This window comes from Grammomys surdaster, unplaced genomic scaffold, assembly GCF_004785775.1.
Source record: "Grammomys surdaster isolate TR1022 unplaced genomic scaffold, NIH_TR_1.0 126133, whole genome shotgun sequence".
NCBI classification, from domain to species: Eukaryota; Metazoa; Chordata; class Mammalia; order Rodentia; family Muridae; genus Grammomys; species Grammomys surdaster.
Genome location: NW_021620941.1, coordinates 2,819,181 through 2,839,681, shown reverse-complemented (window position 1 = coordinate 2,839,681; position 20,501 = coordinate 2,819,181). Strand labels below are relative to the sequence as shown.

The 20,501-nt window shown below is 50.4% G+C and overlaps 1 protein-coding gene across 1 annotated transcript in view; it reads left to right on the top strand.

Annotated features, from left to right (window-relative positions):
• Hmcn2 (hemicentin 2) overlaps positions 1 to 20,501 on the top strand; it is a 155,063-nt gene that overhangs the window by 122,825 nt on the left and 11,737 nt on the right. The window contains exons 76-86 of the mRNA XM_028757187.1: positions 389 to 510; positions 1,085 to 1,249; positions 1,938 to 2,045; positions 2,317 to 2,451; positions 2,675 to 2,809; positions 3,711 to 3,901; positions 4,792 to 5,005; positions 6,184 to 6,318; positions 7,192 to 7,382; positions 9,546 to 9,627; positions 17,778 to 18,047. Coding sequence (XP_028613020.1) covers positions 389 to 510; positions 1,085 to 1,249; positions 1,938 to 2,045; positions 2,317 to 2,451; positions 2,675 to 2,809; positions 3,711 to 3,901; positions 4,792 to 5,005; positions 6,184 to 6,318; positions 7,192 to 7,382; positions 9,546 to 9,627; positions 17,778 to 18,047 — 1,748 coding nt within the window. The remainder of the gene's footprint in view (positions 1 to 388; positions 511 to 1,084; positions 1,250 to 1,937; positions 2,046 to 2,316; positions 2,452 to 2,674; positions 2,810 to 3,710; positions 3,902 to 4,791; positions 5,006 to 6,183; positions 6,319 to 7,191; positions 7,383 to 9,545; positions 9,628 to 17,777; positions 18,048 to 20,501) is intronic.

The following is a 20,501-nucleotide window of genomic DNA, read 5'->3' as shown; positions in this document are numbered from 1 at the left end:
TGACCATCAGAAGTTTTTGTTATATGTCTCATCAGTGACATGCAGGAGGCAGAACAGCATCAATGCACATGGAAGTCACCCACAAGCCCAATAGCTGAGATTTTTTAGGACTAGAAAGTTCTCGAAGATACTCCTTTTCACGCATGATGTTTGTCTGTGTTGAGAATATCCCATGTGTGTACAGCAGCTCACGAGTCCTGAAGAGGGTCTCGTATCCCCTGGAGCTGGAGTTACTGCCCGGAAGAGTAGGAGGTCCTCTGAGCCTCTGAGTCCTAGAAGATGCTTTAAGAGTCATGTCTGGAGAGAGATGCAAGGCAGGCCTGGGGTGGGGAGACTGCTTTGGCTCACCCCAGGGCCCTCACTTCAGTCATCCCTATGTCCATCCCAGGCTCCTGCCTTCCAATGCCCTGTTCCTCCCAGCTCCCAGCCCTCAGGACTCAGCCCAGTTTGAGTGTGTCGTGAGTAATGAGGTGGGCGAATCCCGCAGGCGCTACCAGGTGACCGTCCATGGTAAGCCCTGACAGAGGTGGGAAATGTGGATACACTATCCTCCCTCCCGGGAGCTCTCCTGACAGCAGGGACTTGTGCTGGCTTCACTCCAAGACTTCTGGGCATCTTAGGACATCTTCTTCAGAAAGCTCTCCTAGACTTTATCTGAGGGTCTAGCCCCTCAGATGCCCCTCCAGGTTCAGCTTGCCCCATGGCTCTCCCTGAGACCAGCTATGGCTCTGCCTTCCTCAGGATCTCTATCCAAGCTGTTTCCTCTGCCAGAAACATGCTTCCTTCATCCAACCAACACCTGCTTTCCCTCCAGATTTCAATTCTGTGTCACCTCTCCCAGAAGCCTTCTCCAAAGTCACCAGGCCAACATCTCTACAGAAAGCTATTCATGACTATCTCTGTGCCCAAAAACATCTGCTGAGTGTGCAGCATGACTTTGCTTTTCCCACAGCTTCTGTCTCTGCCGTCACCCACACCTCACGCCACCTCATGTCCTAGCCTCCCTTCATGACAGTTCTGTCCCTGAGGTCCTGTGGCCACCTGTCCCCTCTATACCTCAGCAGGGACTTGTCTTGTGTTCCAGTGCCTCCCACCATTGCAGATGACCAGACACATTTCACGGTGACCAGGATGGCACCTGTGGTCCTCACGTGCCACAGCACAGGGTCACCAGCCCCAGCCGTGTCCTGGAGCAAAGCAGGCACCCAGCTGGGAGCAAGGGGCAGTGGCTACCGAGTCTTGCCCTCTGGTAAGTTACAGCGAGCAGCAGAGAGGAGGCTGCATTAAGGTGTGGAAGGGCTCTGGGCAGCAGGAAAGAAGCAAGATTTACTCACCTTGCTGTGAAACCCGAGAGAAGACCCTTGTCTTCTCTGAGCCTCAGCACCCCTTCCTGTGCAGTGTCTGCTGTCTGAGATCCATCAGAGGAACTCTGGGGGGTCCTGGAAAAATCAGGGTTTTCTGATGAAAGGAGAAAAATCTGTGGGATAATTGGTAAAGCTAGCTTCTCCCGATGGTGCTGGCCTTCATTTTAAAATCGTGCTCTTGATCCTTTGATGTTTGAGAGGTCCTATCATTGCTAGAATTTGGATAAGAGATTTGTAAAATGCCTTTGCTGGACTGAGAATCAGCCCACTTGGTAGGACACTCTCCTGGCCTGTGGAAAGACCTGGGCTCCATCCCCAGCACCACATAAAGCTGGCTTGGTGGTACACACCGAGTATTTCCAGTACTTGAGAGTTGGAGGCAGGAGGATCAGAATGCCAAGGTCATCCTCAGCTACATAGTAGGTTCAAGGCCAGCCTGGGCTACACAAGACTACATGGGCAACAAGGGCAGTTTGAAAGAGTGTTAGCAATCGCCCTGCCTCCTCCATCAGTAGGGACTCCTGTCCCTCCTCCCATCCCTTCTCCCTCGACCATGCCTGCTCCCACCCACAGGAGCCCTGGACATTGAGCAGGCCCTTCCTATCCATGGTGGCCGATACACCTGCACAGCTCGCAATTCTGTGGGGGTGGCCCGCAAGCACATGGTCCTCACAGTGCAAGGTAAGGACCCCAGCTGGGCCCACCTGAAACCTCAGGGTAAAGGGAGTAGGGTAACAAGTAGGACTGAGGGCATAGGGGAGGCCTCGGCCCCTGATGCCCCCAGCCTAACTTAAACTAATTCCTAGTTTGGAATCTTTGAGAGAGAGAGAACAGGCTCCCTGCAGCCTTGTTGCTGGCATGAGGCTTTGGAGCCCCTAGTCACCTCTCCTTTCATATAAATCCTGGTTGGAGGGACACCTGTTAGAGGGACCTCTGTCTTCTGTGTCCACAGCCTTCCCTGTGGTTAAGCCACTCCCCAGCATGGTTCAGGTCGTGGCATCGGAGGAGGTGCTGCTGCCCTGTGAGGCCTCTGGCATCCCCCAGCCAATGGTCATCTGGCAGAAGGAGGGGCTTAGCATCCCTGAAGGTGAGACCTCACAGTGGCCAGCAGGAAAGGCAAGGTGGTCCTCCTTCCTGCCCAGGAGATCCCACCCTCACCCTGGGAGAGATCCGACATAGCCCAGCCTGGGCCTGGGACATGGTTTCCCCTCCTGCCCTCTGAGACCTCAGAAAATCTGACAGATCATTTCAAGCCACATCCTTCTAGGAGCTTCCAGCACCCAGCCTTAACTTTATCTATCCAAATCCAGGAGCTCATATGCAGGTCCTCCCCAGTGGCCAGCTGCGGATCATGCATGCCAGTCCAGAGGATGCTGGGAAGTACTTCTGCATTGCCCAGAACAGCGTGGGCAGTGCCATGGCAAAGACCAGGCTGGTGGTGCAAGGTGGGCCCGGGAGGGACTTGCAGGAGATGTAGTGACCCAGAGCTTTGAGTCTTTCTCTTCCTAGTCTACTCCAGCCCTGATTGACACACCCCACCTCTCTCCTACCCAGCACTGCTGGAACTTTCTCTTGTCCATAGTCTGGCTGGCTCCAGGCATAAACACCCACCCTCTGGCTTTTCTCCAACCCCTCCTGGCATGCTTGCCTGGCCTTCCTTCTCTCGTGACTTAGTGACTGTAGTTTTGTTCCCTGCCCAGAAGCTTCTATATGTCTGGCTCTTCCTTAGTTTGACCCTTATTGTCTGTCAAATGTCTGCTCAGCATTCAGAGAGTATTCAATGAGACCCCGGGTGTCCCATCCCTGAGGCCGTTGACAGGATATCTGGATGGCTATGGCTCTGTGGCTAGGGTCGGGTTTGCTGTGGATCCAGAGTGGCTCCTGGCTCCATGCCCCTCCTGACCCTGCTTGCTCAGCATGGATGCATGCCGCCCAGTGAATGAAACCAACTGCACATGCCTGGGACCTTCACTGGGTCCCTAGAATAGTCTGTGCGGGAGGTAAATATACAAGCTTTGCTGCACATGTTCTCTGAGGTTGCCATACACAGGGAGTCTGTGCTAACAGAGCCCTACATGGCCTCTGCCCCCACCACAGTGCTTTAAGTCACTGTGTGTGTGCATACACATACACATACACCTATGTGTACATGCCTGGGCACACAGCTATCATAGGACCATAACATTGCCAACCACAGAATCCTCAGATCATTCTGGCCACAGGCAATGATCTATGGCTTGGCAGTTAGTGGGAGAAGCTGATGAGGGCTGAGTGCTAACCAGGCACAGAGACGCCAAACCTGATACAGCTCAACCCAGCCCCAAATGAGCATCTTTCTCTTGGCAGTCCCACCTGTGATTGAGAATGGCCTCCCAGATTTGTCCACTACTGAGGGCTCCCATGCCCTTCTGCCCTGCACAGCCAAGGGCAACCCTGAGCCAGCCATCACCTGGGAAAAGGATGGCCAGCTGGTGTCTGGAGCTGAGGGCAAGTTTATCCTGCAGCCTTCTGGGGAGCTCTTGGTGAAGAACTCTGAGGTGAGTGCCAGGTCCAGATCAATGAGTCTGGTCCTAGGGTGGCAGATAGCTGTGGAGTACCACCTGCTGGCCAAGGCTATCCCTGAGCCCTTTAGCCCCTGGGAACGTGAGAGGGTAGTGTTGAGATCCCACCCAAAAGGATAAGCCAAGGGTCAAAGGCAACTGGATATCCCAAGATAGCTTTTGTCCATGATCAGAATCCAAGATTGAAATGACCTTCACGGCCACCTACCAGGGAAGCATAGTGACAACTTAGTGTCTCCCAAGTGGATCAGTTGTTCTCAATCAACCTTGGCACTGAATGTCCTCCAAGCTCCAGAGGGGGTGTTGAGCTCTGGGGTGCCAGCCCCCTTGATCATCATACTGCAAAACGAGCACTCTTGAGTGCCCTGGCAGCTGTGTGTTCACACACAACTGTGAGGGTTATCAGGGCCCCAGACCCTGTCCCCACAGCAGTGGGGGGCACACTAGCCCTGCCTCAGGGCCCCCTGCAGAACATGTCCCATCAGAACTTCACTGAGTTTTCTCCACAAAGGCCCTGGGGGTAGGAGCCACCTCTTGGGTATTTCAAACATGGAGAAGTTGACATGTGTCAGTTTGAGCACAAAGCCCAACACCCAGTACAATGTCAGGAAACAGGACTAGGTCCCTTGGCTCTGTTCATGTGATCAGAGCTTGGGTGATTTTTAAAAAGGGGGGCTTGGAGACACCCTGCCTAGCCTCAGGGAAGTCAGCTTGGCCTACTGCTACCTGAAGGATCTAGGAAGAGTCACTCTGCTTCTCTGGCTTGGATGGTTCCCAGGAACCTGTAGAAAATGGGTCTCCAATGACGTTCTGGCCCAGGCTAGGTGCAGAGGCAGTCACCATCCTGAACCTCCCTCTTCCCACAGAGCCAGGATGCAGGCACATACATCTGCACCGCAGAGAACGCCGTGGGCCGTGCCCGCCGCCGTGTGCATCTCACCATCCTGTCACTGCCTGTCCTCACCACCTTGCCTGGGGACCGCAGCCTGCACCTTGGGGACAGGCTATGGCTTCGCTGTGTGGCCAGGGGCAGCCCAACACCCCGCATTGGCTGGACCGTCAATGACCAGCCTGTCACAGGTCTAGGCCTCCTGGAGTCAGGGGTGGTCAGAGTTGGGGCTGGGGAGGTGGAAGAGGAAGGCGGGTTGAGAGACCCGTGTGGTAGAGCAGAGGAGGATGGCAGATGGTCCTTCAGGCCCTGGGAGTCCAGACTATACAAGGGAACACAGGAGCCTGCCTGTGAGCACGCTCTGAGCTGTATGTTGGAGCTAGCAATCTGAACAGAAGCCCCAGAGACCTCTCAGGTAAGGAAGGGATGCCTGTGTTCTTGTCCCGAGATGCTGCTTCCATAGGGGACCTCTGTCTTCCCTTCTGAGACCCAGCAGTGGAACACAGGGGTTCAGAGTACACAGTAGGTACTTGACAAATGTCTGCTTTGTTAATGGATCACTGGGTGTCCTCCCCTGGAAATGGCATTTTCTGTTGTGGAGAACATCACCCAAGTGTAAGGCCAGGTCTACTGAGCACCCACGTGTACCTGCAGACAGAGCTTCTCAGTGTGCTTTACAAGGGTGTTACGGTAGATGTCCCAGCTACTTCTATGACACAGAGAAAAGCACAGATATCATGGACAAGATGACCCAACACAGAAATATTCTTGGCATTGCGAATAAATTCCCCCACAGTGGCAGTGTCTGTCATGGAGACTATGTCTGACCCACAGGAAGGAAGGGCGGTGTCTACAGAGGACCTGAGTTTGGATTCTCAATACCCTCGGAAAAAAAACTGGATATAGTGGCATGTATCTGTGATCCCAGTACTGGGAAAGCAGAGACAGGGACATCACTGGGGATCACTGGCCAATCAATCTAGCCAATCAGAGAACTCAAAGGATTCTTTGTAGCCCAGGCTAGCCTTGAGCTCCTAGACATACTATTTTCATTCCCAAGCACTGGGATCACAGGCCTGTAATTTTTTTGTCTGATAATTTATGTTAATAGCCCCCAAAGGCCTACCCTTGACTGTCACCTGGAAATCACAAAACAGGCAAACTCTCTGGCCAGATCCTCTGTGGCTAGTACCCCCCTCAAAAAAGATCTGCCCAGTCAGCCTGCCACCCGTGGAGAAAGGACACTCTCATGCGTCTCTGCACTCCTATTAAACACCTTCTGGATGCACAGGCCTCTGTAGAGTGACCAAGGATGGAGGCCCTTATTCCAGACTAAGAGCTGTGGACATCTCTTTTTTTCCCACCACAGAGGGGGTGTCTGAGCAGGACGGGGGCAGCACACTGCAGCGGGCAGCCGTCACCAGAGAGGACAGCGGCACGTATGTGTGCTGGGCTGAGAACAGAGTTGGCCGTGTGCAGGCTGTCAGTTTCGTCCATGTGAAGGGTAGGATGGAAGCCCATATGACCTTTCTCTATAGACTTCCTGTAACCCACCCCATGTCCTGCTGTTTAAGAAACCAGCTTCCTGCCTTCTAACTAGTGACTCTTCAACCTGTGCGTGTTGGGAGCCCTGGGGAGACTTTATACACTGCCCAAGCTCTACTCTGTACACACATCCCTGGGGGAGGAAGGTTAGTGCAGAAAACCGTACTTTACACGCACTCTCCTGACAGGCCCAGCTGGATAGTATCGGGGAGGAGGAGGCTGTGGGGGCCAAGATATGGCCAGTGCTTGCCAGCCTTGTTGTCCCCTTGGCATAGGTAGCCCTCAGGACACTGGCATTTTTGCTTAGCTTTGGGTGGGCCTTGTTGGAGGCAATGTAATCCAAAGCACTGGGTCTGTATGGCTTTGGATCAATTCAGTCTCAGGAGCCGTGGAAACCAGCACAGAACAGCCAGCAGTGCCTGGAGAGTTAAGTCTCTGAGCTGCTGTCCAGCGGGTGTCCCAGCACTCTTGTTCCTATGCTCGTTCCCAAAGTATGACCCAAAGTGTGATCTGCAGCTGGGGCCATCTTTCTGCATGGACCAGTACAGCAGACACATATAAGACAAATTCCCCACTGCATCCACTCAGGCATCACTAATCGATCAAAGCACATGTTCCTAGTGGCCACTGCCAGTTTGTGGGCATCAACCCATGACACAGAAGCTGTTTGCCCTCCCAGTACACGGTCTGTGGCCATCCATGCTGGGCCAGCAGGGGCTCCTTTAGCGCTCAGGAGGAAGGCAGGGGCTGAACAGAGTTTGGTAGTGGGTTGATGAAGTGATAGGCTAGAAGGGCGCTTCACTCCTGGCTACTTTTGTGTTGTCTCTTGTAGAGGCTCCAGTCCTACAAGGGGAAGCTTTCTCCTACCTGGTAGAACCTGTAGGGGGCAGCATCCAGCTACACTGTGTGGTTCGTGGAGACCCAGCTCCAGACATCCACTGGACCAAAGATGGCCTTCCACTGCCCATCAGCCGCCTCCACTTCCAGCTGCAGAATGGCTCCCTGACCATCCTCAGGACCAAGGCAAGGCGGGGCCCAGTCCTATGCTTTTCACAGCGGTTTAGAGGATTGTTAGGTTAGCACCACCCTCTACAGTCTAGAAGGAACTTCCCTCCACAGTGCATGCAGGAGGCCGACTCTGCTGTTCCCTATGGGAAGCTCCCTTCTCAGCTTTCACCTGTACCCCATCTTCCAGCAGTTAGCAACACTGAAACTGACAGTCAGTCCTGATACCATGTCATCATAGGCTCTGGATCTGCCCAGTTAGAACCATGCAAATAGTGATTACAGACAGGTATAGTGAGGTTGGAGAGATAGCTCAACGGTTAAGAGCACTGGCAGCTCGAGAGGACTGGGGTTCAACTCCCAGCACCCACACGGCAGCCCACAACTGTCTGTAATGCCCCATCCAGGGGATCTGACATCCTCACACGGACATACATGCAGGGAAAACACCAATGTACATTTTAAAAATAATAAATTATAAAAATAAGTGTTTTAAAAAAAGAGACAGACATAGCGCAACAGCAGCTGCAGCGACAGCCGCCCTGCTGAACCAGCGTGAGCGCCATGAGGTTTGATTCCGGAGTCAATCCTGGGGATACCTGCAACAGTCCTAGCAGCTCATATTCTTTGAGAGATTGGCTTGTTTGTTGTTGTTTGCTTGTTGTTTGTTACTGTTTTAGGGTGATGGTTTGGTCTTGGTTTTTTAAGACAGGGTTTTTCTGTGTAACCCTCGTTGTCCTGGAACTCACTCTATAGACTAGACTGGCCTCAGAGATCTGCCTGCCTCTGCCTCCCATGTACTGGGATTAAAGGCGTGTGCCACCACGGCCCAGCTCTTTCAGAGATTGGGAAACTGAATCTCCAGAGATATGGTAACGTGGTAGATGCAGATCTCCACCCTCAGCTGCCTCTCATCAGGAGCAGCCCTCTTGGATACATCCCACCTCCTGAGCACAGGCAGAATCTCGCCTTTAGAGAGGGACAGAGACAGACAGAGAGAGACAGAGACAGGGAGAGGAGAGGGGGTTATTTTAGTTTTTTGGGGGGTGGGGGTGTTTTGTCGTTGGTTTGGTTTGTTTCTTTTGAGACAGGGTCTCACTATGTAGCCTTTGCTGCCTTGGAACTCACTGTGTAGAACAGGCAGGCCTTGAACTCTATTCATCTGGCTGCCTGTGCCTCTTAAGTGCTGGGATTAAAGGCATGCTCCACCACGTTCTGCTTTTAAAAACAAAATAAATCTAGCAGCAACAACATGAAGAGAAAAGAATGAAGATGTCTCCCTGCATCACCACAGACTAGTCATGGACAGGACCCCGTGTAGACAGAGTGTCCTTAGCTACCGAGCTACTGTGCTAGAGCCCCTGTGTGCTGGTGCTAGAGCCCCTGTAAGCTTCACCTTCTAGTGCAAACACCTGTGCTTTAGAATGTACCAGGCATGGGCTGGGGAAATGGCTCAGTAAGCAAAGTGCTTGATCCCAGGAATCCACATCTAAAGAGCTGAGCCTGGGAGCTCAAATAATCCAAGCCCTGGGGAGACAGACAGATGACCCTTTGCCTCCCGGCCCACCAAGCCTAGCATACTTGTTGAGTTCCAGGCCATGGAGAACAAGATGGGTAGATAGCAGCTAAGGAATGACTCCCAAAGGTAACCTTTGGCCTCTGAGCGCTTGAATGTACACACACACACCCCACAAGCACACACACACACACCACAAGCACACACACACACCACAAGCACACACACACACCACAACCACACACACATGCACCCAGAAAACAATAAACATAAATAATTCTTAAGTGTGCTCAGTAGTGTTTACCAGACATTCCCACAGCATCCAAATCCCTATGGCAGAGCAATAAAAATAGTTATGTAGGCGTCTGGAAGAGGCAAATCAGTACATACCCTCCCTAGCACCAGACTCTGCCCAGGACAAAAAGCCCCGCCCTAGCCTCACCCTTCCTCACCAAGGGGCTTCTGAGTGCAGAGAGGTTGGGTTCTCCCTCCGCATAGCTGATGAATGGCCTCAGGGGCCCTCGCTGCTTTCAGGATTCCCATTTCCCTGTCCACCATCCACCCTACACCCCTTCCCGGCCAGATGAGTCTCAGTACAGCCCCCCATTTGCTCCTGACCCTTGTCCTCACCTGAGTACCTGCACCCCTCCCCTTGCCACCTGCAGATGGACGACGCAGGACGGTACCAGTGCCTGGCCTCGAATGAGATGGGCGCCGTGAAGAAAGTGGTGACCCTTGTGCTTCAGAGTGAGTTTCAGCTCTGTCCCTAGCAGGTGGGGATCAGGTGATGATGGGCACTGGGGGCCAGCTGCGGCTGGGTACCGTGCATTATGTGGCAGAAGCCCGGTGAAAACATTTTCCAAATGTAATCCAAGTTCAGACTGAAACAAATGTCGCTGTTATTTTTATTGTTGTTTCCATTCAAGACTCAAAACCGCCTTTGTGGCTAAATTGACCTCTTTTCCATTGGAGACAGAGCTCAGACTTGCTCAGCACTATCTGAGCCACAGGAAAACCCGTGAAGGAATCTCAGGAATTTTACAGAAAGTATTTTGTGTGCATTTCTGGGTTGGGGGTGTATGCTCACCCATGCATGAGCACGTGGAGACCTGAGGTGGGCATTAGTCGTCTTCCACTGTTGTTTTCCAGCTTACTGTCCTGAGACAAGGCCTCCCAGTGAATCTGGAGCTTGCAGTTTTAACTAGCTTGACTGGCCGAGGAGGCCGAGGTCCTCCTGCTTCTGCCTTCCCAGTACAGGGTTACAATCAAGCGTGGCTTTTGATCAAACATAAGCCCTCCCGTCAGTCTGGCACTTTACCCGCTGAGCTGGTTCCCTAGCCCTGCAGAAAATACCCTATTGAAGATGAACCCATGTATGAAGCCCTGATGCGTATGGAATGAGAGTCTATGCTGGGAACCCACTCACCCCCAGCTCCCAGCATCCCACACAATCTCAGTCATCCTCCCTTGCCCCACTAGTTGCTGCCCTGAGTTTTTATAACAAAAACGCCCACAGCTCTGCTGAGCTATCGTTCACATTGAGTGAGTGTGTGCCACAGACCCAGACCCACAATCCCAGCATTTAGGAGGTTGAGGCAGGATGATTGCCAACAGTCCATGGGTAGCCTAGGCTACAAAGTAAGTTTCAAGCCAAGTCTACACTGTGAGACTAATCTACAAAAGAAAATTTTAGAAAGGTGGGGTGGAGTGGGGATAGACTAGAGAGATGGCTCAGTGGTAAAGAACTCCTCCAGAGGACCAGAGTTCAGTTCTCAGCACCCATTGACTCCGGTTCCAGGGGTACCCAAAACCTTCTTCTGGCCTCTGTGAGTACATACAAACACACACACATGCATGCACTCACACACACATACACACACACACAAGTGCACATGCTCACACAAAGATATACACACATACACATAATTTAAAATAATTTAAAATAAATCTTTTAAAAAGGAAAAAGCAGTACTCATCTGATAAAATCGTGCTGTTGTGCAAGCAGGGCCACTGCCCCACCAGGCAGATTCCTATCAGCCCAGGGACTGCCTGCAATCCCCTGGGGACTGCTTGGGACCCTTAGTCACTTGCTTCTACAGACCTGCCCCAGGCACACCAGCGGCCTGCTTGGTGTTTCTCCAGATTTCCTCTTCTGGAACTTCCACATCAAGACTTCCCAGGAAGTCTTCTTGGTTCTGGCTTCTCTGAGCTATGAATTTTCTTTCTCCCAGTCTACAGCTTGTCTGTGCCTTTTCTTGACAAAACCTTTCAAGAAAGGCTAAAATGTAAAATATGGGGCAATCCATACTTAACTGATTTCGTACTTTTTAAATTATATATTTAGCATTATATCTTTTTTTCTTAAGTCCTCAGGCGGCTGGGGAAATGAAATAGTCAATAAAGTGCTTACCTGGCAAACAAGAAGGCCCACATTTGCTCCCCAGGAGTGACATTTTAAAAGCCCAGTCACCGCTGCTGAGGTGGCTCAGCATAGAAGGCTTGCTGACCAGCCTAACCGCCTAAGTTCAATCCACCGACTTTCCCCAGTGGAAGGTAGAACTGACTCCCACAAGTTGCCTTCAGGCCTCCACACACACACCATGGCAGACCATGGGTAAATGAGTAAACAAATCTACCTCCACACACACACCATGGCAGACCATGGGTAAATGAGTAAACAAATCTAAAAACAATGTTAAACTCGGTGTGTGGCATGCATTTGTAGCCCTGGTGCTAGGCAGTGGCAGGACATGGATCACAGGGTTTTCTGGACAACCAGGCCAACGAAAAGACCCTGCCTCAGTAAACAAGGTGGACAGCACCTCATGCTGATCTCTGAGTACCATGTGTGTGTGCGCGCACACACACACACACACACACACACACATACACACACACAGGTGTCTGTTTTACCTAAATTATCTTTTATTTTTAATTTTATGTGCTGTTTTGCCTGCATGCATGTCTGTGTGAGGATGTTAGATCCCCTGAAACTGGAGTCAGAGACATTTGTGAGCTGCCATGTGGGTGCTGGGAATTGAACCCAGGTCCTCTAGAAGAACAGCCAATGCTCTTAACCACTGAACCAGCCCACCTTAGATTATATTTTTGTCTACAATTTTCATAACTGTGCTTCTCACATGGAGTCTATGATCCATTCTGAGTTTCTTTTTTCTTTTTTCTTTTTCTTTTTTTTCTTTTTCTTTTTCTTTTTCTTTTTTTTTTGGTTTTTGGAGACAAGGTTTCTCTGTGTAGCCTTGACTGTCCTGGAACTCACTCTGTAGACCATGCTGGTCTCGAACTCAGAAATCCGCCTGCCTCTGCCTCCCAAGTGCTGGGATTAAAGGCATGCGCCACGACTGTCCAGTCCTGAGTTTATTTTTAAGTGAAGTAAGGCTGTAATTGTCCCCTTGTCTGTTTGGACTCCAGCTGTTCCAGGCTGTCTGTAGACCCTCAGTTTCTCACTGGATGTAGAGTGGTGGTCAGACTAGGCTGCTATACTTGTTTTGCTAAACTGATCACTAAGTATTTCTTATTTTGCCTAAAATTGCTTGACTTGGGAGCTTTTATTGTTAATACAGATATTAACGAATGATTTTATTGGGGGAGGCAGGAATCAGGATCTTGAACTCTCAACCTTCCTGCCTCTACCTCAGAGTACAAGGTTTCCAGGCATGCCCCACCACAAAGTATTCAGTTTGGGGGATTGAACCTAAGGCTTTTTACATGCTAATGAAGCACTCTGCTGACTGACCTACATGCCCAGCCCTTGGAAGTCAGAGGACAAATTTGGAGAGTTGGTTCTCTCTGTCTTGTAAGCTCCAGGCTGACTGGTCTGCAGGCTTCTAGCAGGTCTCACCAGAGGGTCGCTGGGCCTGAGGCGATGTGATGTTTCTGGGGCTCTGCACTCTGAGAGTGAGGTTTATGCGGCAGGAGCTCTTACCTGCGGCAGCGCCTCCTCAGCCAGCCCTGGGTTCTGGTGAATTTCACATAGATTTCGTAGGGTTTTCCCCGAGTGGGATCTTCTGTGTGTCACCTATGAACAGAGTTTGCTTCCTTCTTTCCTGTCCACACTTTGGTGACCTCGCCCTGCCCTGCTTGTTGACTCAGCAGCCACCTTAGAAAGCCACTCTCTCCGTCAACCCTACCTAACTACAGTTTTGGTGGAGAGCATCTGTCCTGTCTGTCTCATGTGAGGACAGCTGTCCTCGGCTTCCTACCAAGGGCTCCCTTTATCCCGAGTTTGTCAGGCTCTTTTTTCAGGGATAAGGTATACCCAATAACAGACAAACCGGAATGTGTCCCACGCTTACTCAGAACAGCCAGAAACCTTCATGTAGCAGCAGAAAAATCTGAAAGGAAAAGTAAGGAAAACTGAGGCCCCCCCCCAGGCCCAGGCCCAGGCCGTGTGGGCCTCCACTGACTGCCGGGTGAGGCTGAGAGCCAGCATCTGCAATTATAGCTAGGATTTCACAAACTTAACCGACAGGAATCTCAGCAAAAGAAAGAGTGTGAGACAGAGGAGATGGCTCAGGGGGTAAAGGTAGGTTGTCACTGAGAATGGCAGCCTGAGTTCAGTCCCTGGGACTGTGGTGGGAGGAGAAAACTGACTACAAGTCATTGTCCTCTGAGCTCCACATGTACAACACATGTGTCCCTACACACACACATACACACACTCACACACATACCACACTCACACACATATACCATACATACACATACAAACACATACACACACTCACACACATACCACACATACACACACAGTCATACTACATACACAAATGCACTCACACACTACATACACACATGCACACACACACTAAATATACACACACCATATATACCATCACCACTACCAGCACACAATACAAACACATGTGCATGCACAACACATACACACACACAATGCACAACATATATCACTACTACCACTACACAACATACAACACACAATACACACAAAAAATGTATTTTAAAAATTTAATTCTATGTGTTTGTGATTTTGTGTGTGTGTGTGTATATGTGTGTGTGTGTTTGTCTGTATGCTTTTAGGTACACATACATGAGTATAGGGGCTGTAGAGTCCAGAGTGGGAGTTTATAGGCAGTTATGAGTCACATGGATTCTGGGAACCCAACCAAGGCCTCTGCAGGAACAGTTTCCAGTATTGACCACCAAGCCAGCTCTCCAGCCCCTAAATAAATAAATGTAATTTAAATTAACATTTTAAAATAGGGAAAGAATGAACAGAAGACAAGGCAGGAAGATAAATTACCAAGACTGTCCCCTTCCCCTTTCTCCAGTTTCCGTGGGAATCACTATGCACAGCCTGTGCCATGCAGAGGTGAAAGCAGCCCATACTTCCCCGACACCCTGAACAGGGGCCATCACTGTCCCCAGTGTCAGGCCTAAGGAGGACACAGGACTGTCCCCACCTCTTTCATGAGGGAACCCTCTCCCTACAGTTAATGGGAGTTCTACTGGGAGTCCTGAAGCCCCAGGCTGCCCAACCATGCTGAACCTTCTAGTGTTCTAGGGTGTCAGCAAACTGGAGGAGGGAGGGCTGACAGTGGGGGCCCTGTCTTCTCTCCCCGTGGAGGAGGGAGGCAGGCGTGAGGCCACATCCATTATTGTGCTGCTTGGAAACATTCAGTTTCAGTTGCAACGGAAACTCCCTGGCTCAATCAGGAACCAGGAAATTTTCAGCCTGAAGGGGCAATGACAGCCCGCCCACACAGGAAAGAGCACAAATGTATGACTCAGCAGCCGGAAGGTCTGAAAGTGGCCACCACAAAACTACTTCATCCAGACATTGTGAGCATGACAGAAAACGTGGAGACAAATTTCAGCCTCCTGTGGCTGTGGAGTGGGTCAACGATCATCCGTTTCTGATCTTCCTCCACCCGCATCTTTCCCCTCCCCCAGAGATGAAGGGAGCAGCCAGCCCAGGTCTCCTTCGCACCCTCCTTGTGTTGTTAAAGTTCTGGCAGGTTCTCTGGACTCCTCAGCCAGGCTGCTGGAGAGGCTATTTGTCTCCTCTAGTTTTCTTCCCCTGCATACTTCAGCCTCTGGGTATGTCTCCTCCACCACCAACATTGCTCCTGGGCCCTGGTTACAGAAAACTGGTGGCTTTCGCAGCTGGCTTGTGGGGATGCCATGTGGAGTGGGGAGCGGGGTGAGCACAGTCCTGGGCAGTCCTGCAGGCTGCCACTCTTGCTGCCCAAGGTTCTACCTCCAGCTCCACTAAAAGCAGAAAGAAGCCATGACTGGGATTCTGTCACTGTGACACCATCCACGCTGTTGGAATCTCCCTGCCATTTTTTGTGGCCACATGGCTTCCCACTATGTTGTGACTGTTGCTTCTGTGTTCCCAGTGGCTCCTTTCCAGTTTTGGGGATTTTGAGCAGCTTGGTAGGGAGGAGGTTCATACTGTTGGGGAGCACACCTGCATTTCTGTTGGGATGAGTCCTGAGGCTGAGCCGTGAGGTTGTACCGCACACGCAGGTTCAGCTTCTGCAGAACTGGGTGAGGCAAGCTGAGATGCAGCTCCTCAAGACAGATGTGGCAAGCACAGTGTGGCCAGGCTAAAAAGGTGCTTTAGAAGCCATCTTAGGTGATCTTAGCAGGTCCCAGAGGAGTCGAAGGTTCTTAAAAGAGACAGAGTAGAGATCAGCTGCAGAGGCAAAGGCAAAGGCTGCCTGAGACACAGGAGGCTAGACAGGGTGCAGTCAGGCCTCCCCCAGAGCCTCTGGAAATAGCATTACACACTGACTTCAGTCCTGTGAGACTCATTTTAGAAGTCTGGCCTCTATAACAGTGAGGGAATAAATCCCTCCACACTGGTCCACCGGCTTGGTGCTGTTTTGCTCAGGTTCAAGAACAGCCGCAGAGGCAGCAGCCGTAGAGGCATCCCTGCACTTTTACCCACAATATGCAAACATCGATGGTCTCCATCCTCACCTGAGGCAGGCAGGCACCTCGCTCCTGTTCTGCCTCAGTCACCTTGGTGGGGTATATGAGTGGATCAGAGCCCTCGGCCCATGTCACAGTGTCAGGTCCACCCATCAGGGGCCATTAAGACCAGGTAGTTCTAGAAAGTGGCTCATAATCATCTTAATATCGTACTGTTGGGGCTCCATGTAGAAAATCACAATAGACGTAAATGGTGGAATACTATACAGACCTTAAAAATAAGTGTTGAGCAGAGCGTGACCGTGGCTATGGTCTAATTGTGGAGTGAAGACAGCGAGTAGAACATACAATATGGTCACCATGGGAACATCCCAGAGTATGCTTACACACACTGAGACCACTGTAACATCACTTTGATATGTAATTTGTGTGTGCCAGGTTGTGATGTCACATACCTTTAATCCCAACACTCAGGAGGCAAAGGCAGGCAGATCTTGGAGTTCAAGGCCAAACTGGTCTCCAGAACAAGTTCCAGGACAGCCAGAGCTGCACAGAGAAACCCTGTCTCCAAAACCTGAAAGATAAAAAAATAAATAAATAGAATTTGTGTGCATGCTTACATATGATTGTGTGTGAGAGCACAAGTGCAAGTGTCCACGCCTGCGGAATTGCATACAGAATTCAGAGGAAGTGCTTGGGGTCTTGATTGCTCTTTATCCCCTCCAGACAGGGTCCGTTACTGAAACTGGACCTAGACTGGCAGCCAGCAAGCCCCAACAATCCTCTTTTCTCTGCCCTCCATAGCACTGGGTTAGTTACAGGCATGCACAGCCATGATTGGTGTTTTTTAACATAAGGCTTTAATTCTTTGAGAATTTGATACAACGTGTCTTCATCATATTCACCCACTCATCCTGCTAACTCCTCCGAGATCACCTCTCCACCCACTCACAACTTTGTGGTCTTCTGTTTTTTATAAGCCACCAAGTCTAATTTGTGCTGTACATAGACTATATATATACTATATATACTCTGTATATATACTCCTGGGTCTGGGGTGTGGGGCCATCTGATGACCTACATCCAGATTGACCTACTGGGTGCCACATCCTTAAAGAAACCATATTCTCCAGAAGTTGTCAGCTGTCAACAGCTCCTCAGGGGAGGGGGCTCTTAAGCTCATCCTAGGTCTGTGTTCGAATGTTGAATGGTTTGATTCCTGCAGGTCTTACAAGCAACCAAGGGCTGGTGAGAGTTCATGACCTTAGTGGTCCTGTTGAATCCAGGACACACATTTACTCTGGCCCTCCCTGACTTCTGGCTCTTACAGGCTTCCTATTCTGTGTTCCATGATGGTTCCTGAGCCTTGGGGTGGGGGTGGGGCAATATCGATGGATGGCTGATTAAAGTACAGAGAATATAAATACCAGTGGAGTGCACACCTGGTGTCTTAAATGTAGGTGGTGAGGATTTGAACTCAGGTCCTCATGCTTTCACAGCGAGTACTCTTACTGAGCCATATCCCAAGCTCTTAGTGATATCATGGGGGGGTGGCACCATCAAATGTGAGGTGGCCTCATAGAGCAGAAGCAGCAGTGTGTACACATGACAATGGCCTCATGGAGAAAGCATGTCCCTCATGTGTAGGGCAGTGAAGAGGCCGGTAGCTGCAGGGGAGGAATGTGTGTGACTCTATATCCTTCCCACCTTCTGCTGTTTTCTTTTTTCTTTTTTTTTTCTTTTTTTTTTTTTTTTTTTTGGTTTTTCAAGACAGGGTTTCTCTGTGTAGCTCTGGCTGTCCTGGAACTCACTCTGTAGACCAGGCTGGCTTCAAACTCAGAAATCCACCTGCCTCTGCCTCCCAAGTGCTGGGATTAAAGGCGTGGGCCACCACTGCCCGGCCCTGCTGTTTTCTAAATAAGCACATATCACTGGAATAGACATGCCTCTCCCTAAAACCTGCCCCGCTCCTCCCACAGGTGCCCCAGTGTTCCAGGTAGAGCCTCGGGACGTGACGGTGAGGTCCGGAGTGGATGTGGAGCTACAGTGCCGGGCCACAGGAGAGCCTGTGCCTACAATCGAGTGGCTCCGGGCAGGCCGACCAGTACAGGCTGGCCGGAGGCTCCGGGCCCTGCCAGACGGGAGCCTGTGGCTGGAGCGTGTGGAAGCTGGAGACGCGGGAGTGTATGAGTGTGTTGCTCACAATCTTCTGGGTTCTGCCACAGCCAAGGCGTTGCTGGCCGTGAGAGGTAAGGAGAGTCCCTGCCTAGGCCTTCAGACTGAGGCTGGTGGATGCGTCCTGCTTAGCAGAGCCTGGACCACTGCCCTGCAGGCTTCCTGGTTCTTCACTTAGTTAAAACTGAGTGTGAGGCCGGGTGGTGGTGGCGCACGCCTTTAATCCCAGCACTTGGGAAGCAGAGGCAGGCGGATTTCTGAGTTCGAGGCCAGCCTGGTCCACAGAGTGAGTTCCAGGACAGCCAAGGCTACACAGAAAAACCCTGTCTTGAAAAACCAAAAAAAAAAAAAAAAAAAAAAAAAAAACTGAGTGTGAGGCAGGTGAGACCATCCTGTCTGCGGAAACTGAATCTCAGAAGGGCTAAGCATTTACCACATTCGCCTTGGCCAGAGAACCAGGCTGTTCTGGGTCGTCTGACATTGGCCCATATCCTCCATGTGGACACCCCATGACCTCAAGAAAAAATAAGATGACCTATGATGCCCTGAGGACTTTACTGTGAACATCTGTGAACTAGTGGTCATCCCAAGCCTCACACAGCAATGGTAGGGCATCAGAAAGAATACTGGCATTACTGACCCCCACTACCTAGAGGTTCCTTAATCAGCCCCCTTCTCCTTAGGGTCAAGCCAAACTTTAATATCGAAAAGGGGTGTCCTGAGCAACCATAGTAAAACAACTCAAATCAACATAAAGAAAAGTCACAGAATATTGTTTCTGGATTGTCTTCCTCTGCACCAAATATCCCATAGGCATGGGTTTGTATCTCTTGTCAATGACAGACATCACCAATTCATTTCCACACACAGAATCTCTGTCCAAAGGACCCTTCTCTAACCCCACTTATGGCAGACATCACCAATCATCTATTTCCGTCTGGTGTCACACTCTCTCCATAGATCTCTTCTCCAGCCAGCAGCACCTCTAAAGAAATTGAGATTTGACATTTGTCAAGCAAATGTGGGAAACTTTCTGGTCCCTAGTTCCCTTGTCTGTAAGAAGGGGCAAGTTGCTAACAAGTGTACCCAGACATCAGTGGTTCTTGGATACCCAGAGGAAGTTGCTAGCTCAAGGGTGGCTTCAGGACTGAGGGACTTCCCTCTGTTTCAGAACTTGGTCCTAACTCTTCCTCTCTCCTGGTGACAAGCTCCCAGTTCAAACCACAAAGCTCTGTATATGGTCTCTGTTTTAGTTTCTGAGGTGGACGTAATGAAATCCAATAGTCTAGGGCTTAGTTAACAGACGCGATCTTTCAGTTTTAGAGGCCATTAGTACAAAATCAAAGCCTTGGAAGAACTGGTTCCTCTTGAGCCTCAGCAGGAGACTCTGCTCCTTGCTTCTGGCCATCATTGGAATTCCTTGGCTTCTGGAAGAGCTGCCCAATCTTTGCCTGCATTGTTGTACTGCGATCTCCCTGTGGACTCCCATTCACAAGAAGGGTTGAATGAGGGTGGGCCCCATAGGCTCATTCCTTTGAATGCTGCATTCCCAGTTGATGAACTGTTTGGAAGGATTAGAAGGTGTGGCCTTGTTGAAGGAGGTGTGCCCCTGGAGGTGGGCTTTGAGGTTTCAAAAGCTCACACCAGGCCCAGTGTCTGACTCTCTGCCTGTTGCCTATAAATCTGGATATAAAGCTCTCAGCTACCGACTGCTCCAGTGCCTTTCTATCTGCTTCCTGCCATGATAATCATGGATTAAGCCTCTAAAACTGTAAGCAAGCCCCCAATTAAATGCTTTCTTTTGTTAGAATTGCCTTGGTCCTGGTGTCTCTTCACAGCAACAGAAAGAACAGTAGCTAAAGACAGCCTCTAATTTCCTGCTTTTATAAAGCCACCAGGCGTACTGGACAAGGGCTCGCCCTGATGACCTCATTTCAACATGCTGTTCTCTGTGAAGATCCCATTTCTAAATGAGGTGCCACCCTAAGGTCCTGGGGTTAGAGCATCACGATGTGGAAGAGGAGGTAGTGTGGGGAGGGGCTCCCCGCACAGCTCTTCATTTCATGGTGGAAATGACTATTTCCCTTCATATATGCTAGTTACAGAAAGGCCAGAGAAGACAGAAATCTGAAATCAGAAAACTAGTTATTACCCATAATTCATTGACCAGAACGTGCTTAGGTGATTCTTTGTATATTTTTTATTTATTTGCACTGGGGGTGGTATGCATGTCACAGCAGAGGACAACTTTGTGGAACTGCCTTTCTCCTCCATGCTTAGGGAATTCTCGGTAATAATTTAGCTCCATTTTGTAGCATTCTCACTCTGTAGCCCAGGCTGGCCCTAGAACTCACAGCAATCCTCCTGCCTCAGTCTCCCCCAGTGCGGGTATTTCAGGCACAACCCACCATGCCTGACTCCAGTTTTTTGTTTGTATGTTTTTTGTTTTCTCTCCAATTGTAAATAGATAAGCTCTTGCTTCCTACACAATGTATAGGTTAGCTTTAAAACTTGCCCTCCTTTCTGCC